Raw genomic sequence first — 13,650 nt, 5'->3', positions numbered from 1 at the left:
GGATGGGATTTTCATGTTACTAGGGGAGTTGGTGAGAAATAGATACAGGTTCTTGACAATACTAACTTGTCTTTAAGTAACAAGATTGGGGAAGTACACTGTGGTTTGGTTTATGGTATGAGATTTTCATGTTACTAGGGGAGTTGGTGAGAAATAGATACAGGTTCTTGACAATACTTACTGTAATTCTGCTGATATGCGATATTTGGGGTGTTTTGGGCTGTATATACAGATAGTATCAAAATACAGTTGATTTTGCACGAAATGAAAAAAGAAACACTATTTCTGATAAAACTGTTCTACATTTTTTAAAAAAATGTACAATATATTCGAGCAATAAGGATCATAAGGACTAACTTCAGGTCATCCCACTAAAACTGGACACTGGAACTAAAGGCCATTCTACTTAATGGCCTTAGGACCTAAAGTTCATCCCACCTAATGACCAATGAACTTTAAGGTCATCTCATTTGATTTGGTCACTGGACCTAAAGGTCATCCTAATTAATGGCCTCTGAACCTAAAGGTCATCCCATCTAATGACCAATGAACTTACAGCTTATCCCATCTAATGACCAATGAACTTACAGCTTATCCCATCTAATGACCAATGAACTTACAGCTTATCCCATTTAATGGCCACTTAACTAACAGCTTATCTCACTTAATGGCCACTGAACTTACAGCTTATCTCACTTAATGGCCACTGAACTTACAGCTTATCTCACTTAATGGCCACTGAACTTACAGCTTATCCCACTTAGTTCCACTGACCTAAAGGTCATCCCACTGAATGGCCACCGGAGTGATCAGTGCTGAAGAAAGAGACAAATGGCCTATTTCTATGTTAATCATTACTTCTGACTAATTATCTGTAGGAATTACTATGCTGACTTCTACAGTGAAAAAATGGCATCCTTTCAAGAGTTCAGTCTGCTGTCTGGTGCCAAACAGAATCTTTTATCTTCTATAGTGTAGGCTTTTATAGTGACTGTGAAAACTAAACAGTTCCTGAATCATCCCTTAACTGATCGCTATGATCCATAACACAAGCTATCTTATAAAATCTTACCTTTTCTTCATCCTCGTCTGTGACATTGTAAGAAGACACAAGGTGATCTAACAGTACTCTCACGGCTGTGACCACCAGCCTCCGTAACATCTCCAGCATCAGGTAGTCGACTGACCGCAGGAATCCAGCCAGTCTGTTCAGGATCTTGCGCCACTCTGCAATCTCAGCGTACAGGGGCTTTATTGCTAGAAAAAGCCAAAATAATGTGAGAAAAGTTTGAATATAGTTAAACTGCAGGGAACTTACAGTAAAAGATGGTCAATATTTGCTCACTTGTATATAAAGTGTCTATATAATCTGTAGATATGGTAAGCATGAAAAAAGACAGATATATATATGTGAGTAATTTATAGAAACAAACAAAACTGTTTTAAATTTGTCAAATAAAAATAGGAGCAAAAACCCATATTCATTAATTTCAACACAAGAATTTTAAAAACTACTTATATAAAATGTCCAGTACATGATAATGAAACCTAATAAATGCTCTGAGATTGTGGATTCAAACCTTTTTTATCGTCCTGTTTCTTCTTTGTTTTAGTCTCAGGTAGTGGTATATCACTAGCGTACTTGGATCGTAACTTGGATTTTGAAGTGACCTTTACTTCTTCCTCCTTAGGTTCCTTAAGCACCACCTTTTTAACCCCCTCAGTCCTGATACCATGAGTTATACCTTCCATCTCAGCAACAGTCTGAAATAAAAAGTATACATGCAAATATCATTTTTTTCCCAAACACAATTCTAGTAATTGAGACAAAGCTACCTGTTCCAAATGTTGAACATGATTTTATCAACTCCTCAAGACATCCCCTTATAGTCAGGAGTCAAAATCCTCTGATCACAGGAATTCCTAGCCAAATGTCTATACATACATACATATTTTTTGATATTCTGAGGCATGCAGATCTTAGTAACATGTACATTACGTTTAAGAGAAATGTTTTATCTTTCCAATGAGTATTTGATGAACAAGACTGACCAAATATTGACCAAGTGGTGACCTGACAAATTCTAAAATTATCTGTAGAAATGGCTAGGTAGACATTTCCCTCTCTGGTTGAAACACATCTATGCTACAATTGCAAAATCTATGTATGTGGCGGTATAAGAATCCATGGCCTTGTCCACACAGAATATCGTTTGATGTTGTCATATCTGATATTATGTAGAAATCCAATATAACACTTTCTTCCACCACAACCACCATCTTTTCTTCTATAATGCTGATCACTGGTGTTCACCATACCCAGTCTTGGCCCAGGTTCCAAAACCCAGTCCAGGATTATAATGAATAATTCATATTTCAGGAACAGATCTAATTTTCTTTAAAAAATCTATTTACAACCTTATATGTATATGGATTGCTGATCAGGAATTCATGCCAGGTCTCTGTGCCTGCAACCAGTCCCCTGTGGTTTGCTATGAGCATGTTTTATAGAAGATAACTGATTCCCTCAGTCCGAAGGTACACAGATATTTGGTTACTTACTGCACAAGATTCCCAGACAATATCTATGATTTTCTTGCGAAGTGCATTGAGTTTCTCCAGTGCAAGCTTTCCTTGTTTTTCCTGCATATCTCTGAACTCTTGTAGAGTAAGAGTTGCTGCTCGGTCCATACTGATGAGAGATACAGCACTCTCACCCTCTCCGATACCCTTATTGCTACCACAGGCGGCCTCACAAAGGCTTCGCACATGGATCAGGCAGCCCTGGAGGACTTCATTGGCTACAAACAGGCTCTTATAAAGTACCACTCTGTAAAAAAAAAGTCATAGTTTGTCTGCCATATGTTTCATATCAACACAGAAACAGTATAACATATCCATGTAAAGGATGAGTGTTATTTCATGTCTGTTACAGAACTTGAACTGATACATGATATCATAATGTTATGATCATTTCTTTTCAGAGTTTTACGTTTTTTAGGTTTAGGCCAGTTTGTGACATTCTTCTTAGATATTGATTTAATCTAGCACCCTTGTCTGCATAGAAAACTTTAAAAGTTTATCAATAAACATAAGTCTTTTATCAATTTCTAATTTTAACTAGAACTGTCATCTGGGGGACAACTAATGACCCACCCCCATTTTCAGCCATTGTCAAAGGGGCATAATTTTCCAAATAGGAGAGGTAGATAAACCTAATATAGATTGTGCACATGTTTAATGTGTAAGGATTATAGCCAGCAAGTATCATTGAAATCAATTCAGTAGTTTAGGAGAAGTAGCCAGTACAATCATTGCATCTACAGAAGGACGGACGGACAGACAGACCTGATTCCAGTATATACCCCAATAAATACACTATGTTGGGGTATAAAAATCGAACCCTCAGAATTGAGAATTCTTTGTCCACACAACACAGAAGTGATAATTTGACCTCCATACCTCATCCTCTTGATGATTTGATGCTGATTAGAGTCATGTGATAGCTGGTATGTAAATCAGTCTACTTAGCAATAAATATCTGGTACCTGACAGTGTACACTAAGAATATAGATAGTCTGTTCAATGGTAAGTCAACTTAACACAGTAAATTTATTTCTGTTTTACACATACTTGCTCTGGGCACTTTTTTGTAAGCGGACATTTCTTTTCCACATCTTGAAAGTCTTCCACAATCTGAAAAAGAAAGTATTTTCATACAAATTAAATGGAAAGACTTAACAGAGAAGCAGATGAGATCCTTATGTTTGTATTTTAGATTTTGAAAACTTAAGTCAAATTATCAATTATGGCAGTCAAGTGACATATTTCTAAAAAAAAACAACTAAAGCTCCTGGGGTATGTAGTGCTTATTTGGTCAATGACAATGTTGACCAAATAACATCTACAGAAAATGCTGTACAAAGAACTCTATATATCTGTTCCAAACTACAGATATGGAGATACCTACTATGTTTCCATCAGTAGTTTGGAGAGCACACCCCACTGTTCAGGCTACTATGTTAAATCAAATGTGTCAATAACTTAATCTGTATTTGATAATTAAAACTAGACTAGTGAAATCAATTAAAAATTTATTAAAAAGTTACTAAAAATTCTCTCATTATTGTACTTGCTGAAGATCTCAATGTTTCTGGAGCTGTAGAGATGTTCTGTTTCTGTAAAATTCTGAGCTAACACAATGCCCCCACAGTTTGATTTCCTGAACTTACCAAGTCATTTTACACGTATATTGGATTTTCAAGACCCTTTCATTTCTTATTTTTTTTTTTAAATTGATGAAAAATATTCATCTATACAAATAGCATGACAAACATTTTTGAGATTTAGTTCCGATGGCAAGATCACCAAGAAAAATCTCGTTAATGTAAGGCTCTTCTAAATGTGTACTAATATTTCCATGGCAACTGTTGGGAACTTGATGTCTATTTTCTGTGACATCAGAGTATTATGACATCATCAGTATATGTGTAATATCAGTATTAAATTCAAGTAATATGAAGTAGTTGTGCATTCTTTTGTATGAGATACCATTCATGTTATGGTGCTGTGAAACATGAACCTGGTGAATTCAACGAAATTTCCAAACACAGTGTCACAAAATCACAGAATAAATGCGATAACTGTTATTTTATTCTTCCTCATGTACAAAAGCTGTTTAAAAACTAGAGTTTAGTTATATTCCAACTTTCCAAAAACACCACTGACAATTACAATTCTTTTAGTTCCATACCAATTCTCTAATCATTGAATACATGCAAAATTTTTCATGACTGATGTCTTAAATAAATTCGTTCACAGCTGTAGGAGGTAGTAGCAGATACTCACCTGAACTTGACAAAAACTGGAAGTTGATAAATCATGTAGAAAAGGCGTTTCTCCCATAGCCACCAAAGGGCAGGGTTGTTTACCGACTCTGTACTTCCATCTTCTTTCTGAGTGCACTGAAAAATAAGGAAACTAATACATATATTCTGTGGAAAAAAAGCTATAATTGTACTAAACAGGAAACTTACAGCAACAGCTAACAGGGCTCTCGATCTGCCAGATTTGTCGGCCCCATTCCCAATGCAAAATAGTATCTTTTTTTCCCAATTTAGACCTCAAGTTTTCCCAATTCTAAGGAAAACACCGCTGTTTTTCCCAATTCTAAGGGCCCTGGGAGCCAGTCCCAAAATGGGGTGTGAGAGCCCTGGTTAATAATGCTAAATTACCAAACATATACATAATAACAAAATTATGTACCACTAAATTTTGTCAACAAATTTTACAGTTTGACCAAATTCTGATACAGTATTCTAAAAACGATAGGAAGTAGAATTTTTCTTCAAATCTCATAAGCAAGGAGAACTAGACAAGATAAAGCATACTTTACTGTAATGTGATACATGTACTTTACTTCAACAATGATTTTAAGGATTTCTCTCATAATGCAGTATCTTCCATGTATTGTTAAATGTACAGAAGTTAGTGTTCAAAACCATGAATTGTTTTACATGACGACCTGATCTCACCATGGTAATGAAAGATGCTGTCACGGTGTAGTAGACTTTGTGCGCTCTTGCTGTATTGGCTGATACAACCTGGAGGTCATAGGGATCATATCGAGCTCGTCGATTTTTACGCCATGTAGGAAGACAGTATACAAACTCTCCATCGTCCTCTTTGTATTTTGATCCAACCTGCAAAAGTTACCAACAATAAATAAATAAACAGATAAATCAATCAATCAATAAATCAATCAATCAATAAAGCAATCAATCTACAAACATAAGCACAGTCTTCATTCACTTTTATGATATTGATTTTATACCAACACAGCTCTTTTATCAGATCTACCGCATGAATCCATGTTTATAGACCAATCAATTCATTTGCTTCTATCTCAATGAATATTCATGTTTTTTACCATCAAATTTCATATTGAGGTAAAATATCAAAATACATCTCTTGTCAAGAATGAAAGATTCATAGTGAAGAATCTTTCAGAAAGTCTACCCCGATCATTACAGAAACAAGAAATAGATATTCAAACACATACAGAATTTTCTTCCTCTTCCTCGGGAATGTTACGTAGTGTCATCATGCTAGCCTTACACCCTGGGGCATGACGAGGAATCTCCGACTCCCAGCCAAGGCGCTCCCGCAGACGAATCAAGTTATAAATCATATCATCATTGTCTGGGACTGTACAAAAATGAGGAGACACAAGTCAGGACAAACAACATGTCAATTATCTCCCCTACAGACATACACCATTTCCTCTTTCTAACAATGTTCATTTGGCAACAAAATCTAAGGAAATTTACATTAAACAAAACTATTTCTTTTGAAAGCTGTTGAGACTGCAAAACTTTTTGAACAAGAAAACAAATCCTGTACAATATTTCTTTCTTTGTATCAATATTTCATGAAAATTTGAAAGAAAACAAAATTCACACATCCAATAACCTAGTTTTTAAACAAACATATACAAATGTGAAAACATTTTAACAAACTTTCCCAATAAATCCAAAACAAACCCTCAAGCATGGAACATAAAAAAGGTATGGTTAGTTAGCTAGACAATCAAAATATGGGTATGAACACTTTGGGAACAAGACTTGGATGTATTTGCTTTGAAGACAAGCACTTTGGCAACAAAGACTTTGAAGACAAGGACATCACAGACAGGAACTTTTCACAATGAATCAGTTAACTGGTCACAGTAGATTTATTTACATCAAAGAGAACAAGATGAGGAGGATATGAGTGAAGTAGCAGACCATGGAAACATGGGGAAGGGTCTAAATCTAGGCAATATCTATGTTTTTACCACAAAAGGTTGGTGTTATTCCCTCTCAAGGCATCAAATAATCGGTTCAACAATCGTATAAACATAAATGTAAACCATGTGTGGTTTAACAATACTGCATGTTCCAACAGGCTAAAAGGATGAACTTTGACCGAAATGGCACTTCACGCACTCACAGAAATTCAAGCGCGGAATAAGAGTTCTATATTTTTCTTGTCGTCATTTAATTTTCATACGTATTTCTATCGTATAATGAATAGCCTTAAAAATACTGTATTTGTTAATTTCTTGTTATAAGTTGTAAAAAGTTAAAATATTTCTAAAAAAATTCTGGAATTGCCATTCTTTGATATAAATTATAAATTAGAAGCATTTTACTTAAAGTCATATATTATTGTGTTGCAAGTTCTGAAACAAAGTCAATAGTTTCCATGTGTAGAATGTTTTATTTCTTGTGGCAGAAACCGGTCACACAAACTTATGGTTCTTGTTTATAGTATTTATTTCAATCTTGTTAGTTATTTTCAAAAATGAATAAAAAAAAAAACACACTAAAGCTCATTTTTTTTTTAACTTTTGAAAAATAATTAACAAGAGTGAAATAAGTGCCACAAACAAACAACCACTTGTTGTGTAACCTCTATTTAAACTCTATCAAAAGTAAATGGGCATCTAGACTCATAAATGGATCGCTGGTCCAATATTCAGGTAAGTATTGAAATTACATTTGGTGACCTGAAACATCTTCACAAAGTCATTTAAAAAGGAACAGGAACATTGTGGTGCTGATTCACACAACACAATCAAGACATGTAGTTTTAAAGATTCCTTTTGGATCAATGACCTCTGAAATTCATTTCAGCAAAAGCAGAAATCAAATTAAAAAAATCGGGTAAATTTTTTTAAAGAAACAAACAACATTTTTCAATCAAATTTTAAAGAAACAAACAACAGTTTTTTAAATGCAAAAAAGCCCTGTTATATGAATAAAAGTCATGCCATGCCATACAGTGTTAGATAGTGTTCTTACCAAAGGTTATTCCATCTAATTTGCGGACTACAGTATTAAATAAATACAAACTGCTTTAGCATGTTCATTACTATTAAGAAAGCATTCATGTCATTTAGTTTCTAAAGTAATGCTAAATTCTATTAAAGGTGATGTAAATATATACATATATACATGTTGTTTATGAAGGGGTATAAATACTTTTCCCTTTTTTCAGATACTCTGTAAATGATATATAGCCAGTCTCAATATCACTAAACTAGGTCAGCATTAACTTTATTACTGACTTTACAGGGCTCTCACACCCCATTTTGTGACTGGGGCCTGTGGCCCTTTGAATTGGGAAAAATAATGGTGTTTTCCTTAGCATTGGGAAAACTTGGGGTCTAAATTGGGAAAAAAGATACTATTTTGCATTGGGAATGGGGCCGAATATCGGCTCCAAATCTGGCAGATCGAGAGCCTGCTTTATTACTGTCGTATTGAGTTAAATAACATTATCTTCCACCACTTATATTTCTAACAATATTTGAAAATTATTTTACTACAAAACAATAGACAGTAGAAACAGCTCATGAATGCTATGAAAATGTAGAAGGATGAAGACAAAATATTTGTGTTTTTTCTATGAAAAAAAAAAGAAGACAAAATCTGGGACACTATGAAACCACATCTGATCATTATTTGTATATTGTTTGATTGGACTAAAACATCAAGTATCCGCCCCTCTTTCACATGGGGCTCTCTGCCTACCTAACTAATCTGTTTTTTCATGGATCTATCAGCAGCTACAACAGATTACAAACATCTAGTAAAATTGATTTTAGATTTCAAGGTGATCTAGTTTGTTAGACCAGAGATGTATACGTCTCTGGTTAGACCAAAAACCAAAAGAACAAATCATCAATATACATACATGTATATGTTAAATAGCAATCTACTTCACAAAAGTATTTCTACTCTAAACACACATGAATTCAGTTTCTGACTAATGTATACACTACAAATGCATTCCTTTTCTTGGGTAAACTTTATATAAAAAAAGTCAAACTTACCTGTATCATCATATTTTGTTCTCTTCTTCAAAACCACATGAGTTGGCATTGTTGATGCTGATCTGTCTGTTATTGGTGCTTTGTCCTTAGTGGGTGGAGCTTTGACAGGGGGAGGAGCTACAGTGTCAATGATAGGTATTCCTCCGGGATATTTAACAAGGCACACGTCAATGTCTTCATCATCCTCTGTCACACCATCATCAAATGATTTTCCTGTTGACACACGGGAGGCTAAAGATTTGGTTGGAGAACTGGTGGTACTCTCCTTGCTGAAGGTAACAGTTTTCTCCTCAGGAACACTCGGCTGTTTAGGTGTCTCACACTCTTCTTCAGACCCTTAGATTAAAATTAGACAAAATCTAGGAATATATACATATTATTCCAAATCCTAATGAAGATAAATCAGAATGTTTGAAATTAATGCTAATTCATTTATATATTTGTATGCTAGCTGATTGGTAGTAATGTTACTATAATGCAGGGTGGTGCTCTCTTTTTTTATTAACATACTGCGCAATTAAAAGGTCATAAAAGCTTTACCTAATTAAATATTTGAAAGTGCATCGTGGAATGACATCAAAGAGTCAAAGGTCAAAATAAGAGAGTTCAAAGCCAAGGTGAAAGTGAATTTATATATTGATATACTACACTTAAATCTACTATGAGAACTACAAGTATATAAGTCAATCGCAACAGGTTCAAGGTTTTTATTCGTGTGAAATGTGTGGGCTTCTTCAATTTATATATTGATATACTACACTTAAATCTACTATGAGAACTATATATGAAACACAATTGTGTACCACCTTGTACAAAAGTCTTGTTTGCACTTTCACCAAGACGAGCCACTCTTGATCTGTTGGTTTCTTTTTTTTCTTTTGGCTAACAGATGAAATCTTTTTATCTGTTAAACTAAGGGGCTGTGATTGCAACGATAATTCAGTCAATCAATGCTTTGAGTTACGTAATCTCAGGTGAACAGCTGATGATATCTGAAAATCCTGCCTCAAAGCTACCATGGCTGATTGCAGGGAGATAAACAGGCAAACAAACAATCTGTTTAACAATGTCTGTGTCAGCACCTCCTGTCTCTCCAACACCATGTTACTATAGGAACAGTGTCCTGCCTGGGGCAACATTGTCTTTGTCAGTCCCTCCTTTCTCCTCAAGTCTATGTTACTAAGGTAACAATGTCATACCTGGGACAACATTGTCTGTGTCAGCCCCTCCTTTCTCCTCAAGTCTATGTTACTAAGGTAACAATGTCATACCTAGGACATCATTGTCTGTGTCAGCCCCTCCTTTCTCAAGTCTATGTTACTAAGGTAACAACGTCATACCTAGGACAACATTGTCTGTGTCAGCCCCTCCTTTCTCCTCAAGTCTATGTTACTAAGGTAACAATGTCATACCTAGGACATCATTGTCTGTGTCAGCCCCTCCTTTCTCCTCAAGTCTATGTTACTAAGGTAACAATGTCATACCTGGGACAACATTTTCTGTGTCAGCCCCTCCTTTCTCCTCAAGTCTATGTTACTAAGGTAACAATGTCATACCTGGGACATCATTGTCTGTGTCAGCCTCTCCTTTCTCAAGTCTATGTTACTAAGGTAACAATGTCATACCTGGAACAACATTGTCTGTGTCAGCCCCTCCTTTCTCCTCAAGTCTATGTCACTAAGGTAACAATGTCATACCTAATACAACATTGTCTGTGTCAGTTCCTCCTGTCTCATCAAGTCTATGTTACTAAGGTAACAATTTCATACCTGGGACAACATTGTCTGTGTCAGTTCCTCCTGTCTCCCCCATCAATTCAACTAACTCCGCCAAGATCTCTAGATCTTCTGCACCTTCAGATACCATGTCCTCTGCTGGAGTGATAGGCACAGACACTACCTTTGGGCTTTTCTTGCGGAGCCTAGAAGCATTTCAAGTTTTAAATCATGAAAATTTCTCAGTCTGTCTCCTCTCCACTGTAGTAAGATATTTCTATAGCAGCTCATGACTAATCAAAGTGACACAACATATGGCAGCTTTTTGAAGGTATTACATAGCAGGTTATGCTATCAGTCCAATTATTAATTTATGGGCTACCACTAGTGGCTACAATTATAAGGTACCACAGGCAAAATAAAAATAATATTACAAACTAAAATAAGTTGGCTATTAGTAAAAATATATTTCTTGATCAGATAAATCATATTTGAAATATATACATTCAATAAGACTTGGTATCAATGTAGAATAGAATATTTTATCTAAGTTCACTAGACTTAAAAAAATATGTAAATTATTGAGACTTATGAATTATTTGTGAGAAGGACAGTCAAACTACAACTCCATTAAGATATTCAAAAATTGCAATGGGCTCAGCTAAAAAAGGAAGCAAAATTTTACACCAAAACTCCATATATATAAGTTTTATCTCATATTTCACACACTATCGGGTTTTAGTGTCACATATATACATACATGCTGACTGTGAGTTTAGGTGGATCCAGTGCAGGTTGTTGATTACGTTTATTGATATCTGTCTGACGCTTCTGATAGTCCCTTTTAAATATTGTTGTTCTGAAACTTGTCATAGAACCACCACCATTGCTCATTTTAGCTGAAGGTGGACGAGGCATCAATGGACTCTGTAAATATTTAAAAAAAAATCAGTTTTCATATTTCTTTTTTTTTGTAAGTAAAACTGGATTTGCTTGCAGTCAATAATTATGATTATAATATTGGTAAAATGAAAATAATTGAAAATCAATGCTATAAATCCTCAGCAAAATTGCCTTTTTCCTTTGTAGTTTAATATTGTTTAAATCATCTGTCTAGTATCATATTTGAACAGGTCTTCAGGACCGCTTTTGCAAAGCCTCACTTCAAGTTTTATAGTACCTGTCTTGTTGGGGTTTGAGAGCCGTTAATAATAGGCTGGGATTTTAAAGTGCCTGTACTTTGAAGTTCTTGTTTATTTTCCCGGGGTGAAGCTTTCACCATTCTGAACACATCTGAATTGTGGGGCCTGTCTATAAGTCTTTCCATCAGATCTAAATGTTTTCCTGCATGCATCCCTTTGTGTTGTTGTTTTCCCAGCTCCTCTACAGTTTTGGCTCGTTCTAGAGCTGATCCGGGAGCAAAACTGACCACTTTAGACGCCTGATTGCTTGTCTTGTGGGCCTTTAAAAGGTCCTGATCAGTGATATCCTGGTTGATGATGGTTGATTCAGAATATTGGCTCTGACTGGCATAACTAGCCCGTGACTCGCCTCTTGCTTCAGACATCCTGGTAATTTCAGTATCCTTTCACACACGTTTATGTTTAGTCATCTGGAAAAATCATTTCAATAATCTTAACGGTATTCGGTTCTTCTTTCTCTATTGATATAAATTCCATTTGTTTGACAATTTTTAAAAAATCGGTGTTCGAATATATATCTAGGCCTATCAATGTTTACATTAAATACAGCTGTCATAAATGGAGACATTTTAATGGAGCAAAGCCAGTGACCACCGTGTTTAACTTATATATTAATTTCGGACAAAAGGATGTACGTCTAAGGTATGTGTATGAATACGAAATATTATAAATTGTTCTGTTTCGTAGGAACCCAATACAGAGATGCTGAATTATCACCAGTTATCGTACACGCTTCTATTGCATATGTTTTGAAAGGCAGTCTTACAATGCGAATGAAATGGTTGAAACCTAGATGGAATTTCAATAGATATTTATCTAGCTTAGTACACGATTTATGTCAATGACAACCCATCCTGTACTCAATAATTATTTTACCATTCACATAATACTAGTGGTCGTGTTCAAACACCGCTCTAGTCCGCCATGACAGTTTATATGTATCTTGGCAATACCCGGCATGCTTTGCGGTATATAACAAACCAATGCAACCCGCGGGAAATCCAAATTTAAGTCTTCGCCTACGATTTTTTAACAGTGAACCAAAAACTATAATGAGAAAGGCCTAAACAGAACCATAGAAATTGGTCGTTTAATTTGTGATATAGGATAGTTAGCCTACTTCTAAAGACCAAATATATCTGTGTGATTGGGTTGCATTTTAACACTAGCTGGACCTATCATTTGAAAAAAAGCCCAGTTCACTTCTACTTCTAATTGATACTGACCAACTTCAACAAGTTGTAGACTATGTCAGAAGAGGAGTTGTAAGAAGGGACAAAAATTCATTATATACAATAAAAATATACATTTAAAAGAAAGGTAACTATTTTTAAGGAAGTGGCTGAAGACTGCAGTTTTAAAAGATTCTTTGGAGGAGGAGGTGACAACATCAGGTGGGACTTGGTTCCATTCCGATATGGTTCGGGGAAAGAACGACTGTTTTCTTATTTGGGTTTTACAATGGGGTAGCTGAAATGACAGTGGATGATTGTGTCTAGAATGTCTGACTGGGGGTATGGGTCGGTTTTCTTTCGTAACGGCAACATTATCATTGACAATATTGAACAGCATGTAAGACGTGCATCTCTACGTCTGTTTGAGAGGGGGCGTAACTGTAGGTGTTGTAACATTTCAGTGACGCTGGAGGTTCGATATGGACCGAGTTATCTAAGGTAGAAATAGTGAAGATGCTGACATAAGAGACAAAACATTGTGAATGTCCGATGAGAATAGATTCTGTTGACGATAAGTGTGGTCACATTAAAAGAGAAATAATCTACAATATGAAATAATGAGGTCCAAAGGGTTTGAACATCGCCTACCCAAATTGTTTTGTTCATTTTAACATTGTTAG

At 35.4% G+C, this 13,650-nt stretch overlaps 1 protein-coding gene across 1 annotated transcript in view; it reads right to left on the bottom strand.

Annotated features, from left to right (window-relative positions):
* LOC132548558 (dynein axonemal heavy chain 6-like) overlaps positions 1-12,160 on the bottom strand; it is a 91,801-nt gene extending 79,641 nt beyond the window's left edge. The window contains exons 1-11 of the mRNA XM_060212421.1: positions 11,774-12,160; positions 11,354-11,520; positions 10,648-10,799; positions 8,879-9,214; positions 6,056-6,207; positions 5,535-5,702; positions 4,849-4,964; positions 3,634-3,696; positions 2,563-2,830; positions 1,581-1,764; positions 1,073-1,257 (exon numbers count right to left, since the gene is read on the bottom strand). Of these exons, the coding sequence (XP_060068404.1) occupies positions 1,073-1,257; positions 1,581-1,764; positions 2,563-2,830; positions 3,634-3,696; positions 4,849-4,964; positions 5,535-5,702; positions 6,056-6,207; positions 8,879-9,214; positions 10,648-10,799; positions 11,354-11,520; positions 11,774-12,160 (2,178 nt within the window). The remainder of the gene's footprint in view (positions 1-1,072; positions 1,258-1,580; positions 1,765-2,562; positions 2,831-3,633; positions 3,697-4,848; positions 4,965-5,534; positions 5,703-6,055; positions 6,208-8,878; positions 9,215-10,647; positions 10,800-11,353; positions 11,521-11,773) is intronic.
* Positions 12,161-13,650: the final 1,490 nt, after the last annotated feature.

This window comes from Ylistrum balloti, unplaced genomic scaffold (genome assembly GCF_031769215.1).
Source record: "Ylistrum balloti isolate Yb309-2 unplaced genomic scaffold, AGI_CSIRO_Ybal_v1 Utg370018, whole genome shotgun sequence".
Taxonomy (NCBI): Eukaryota; Metazoa; Mollusca; class Bivalvia; order Pectinida; family Pectinidae; genus Ylistrum; species Ylistrum balloti.
Note: the sequence above shows the minus strand (reverse complement) of the source record. Positions and strands in the feature narration are given on the sequence as shown.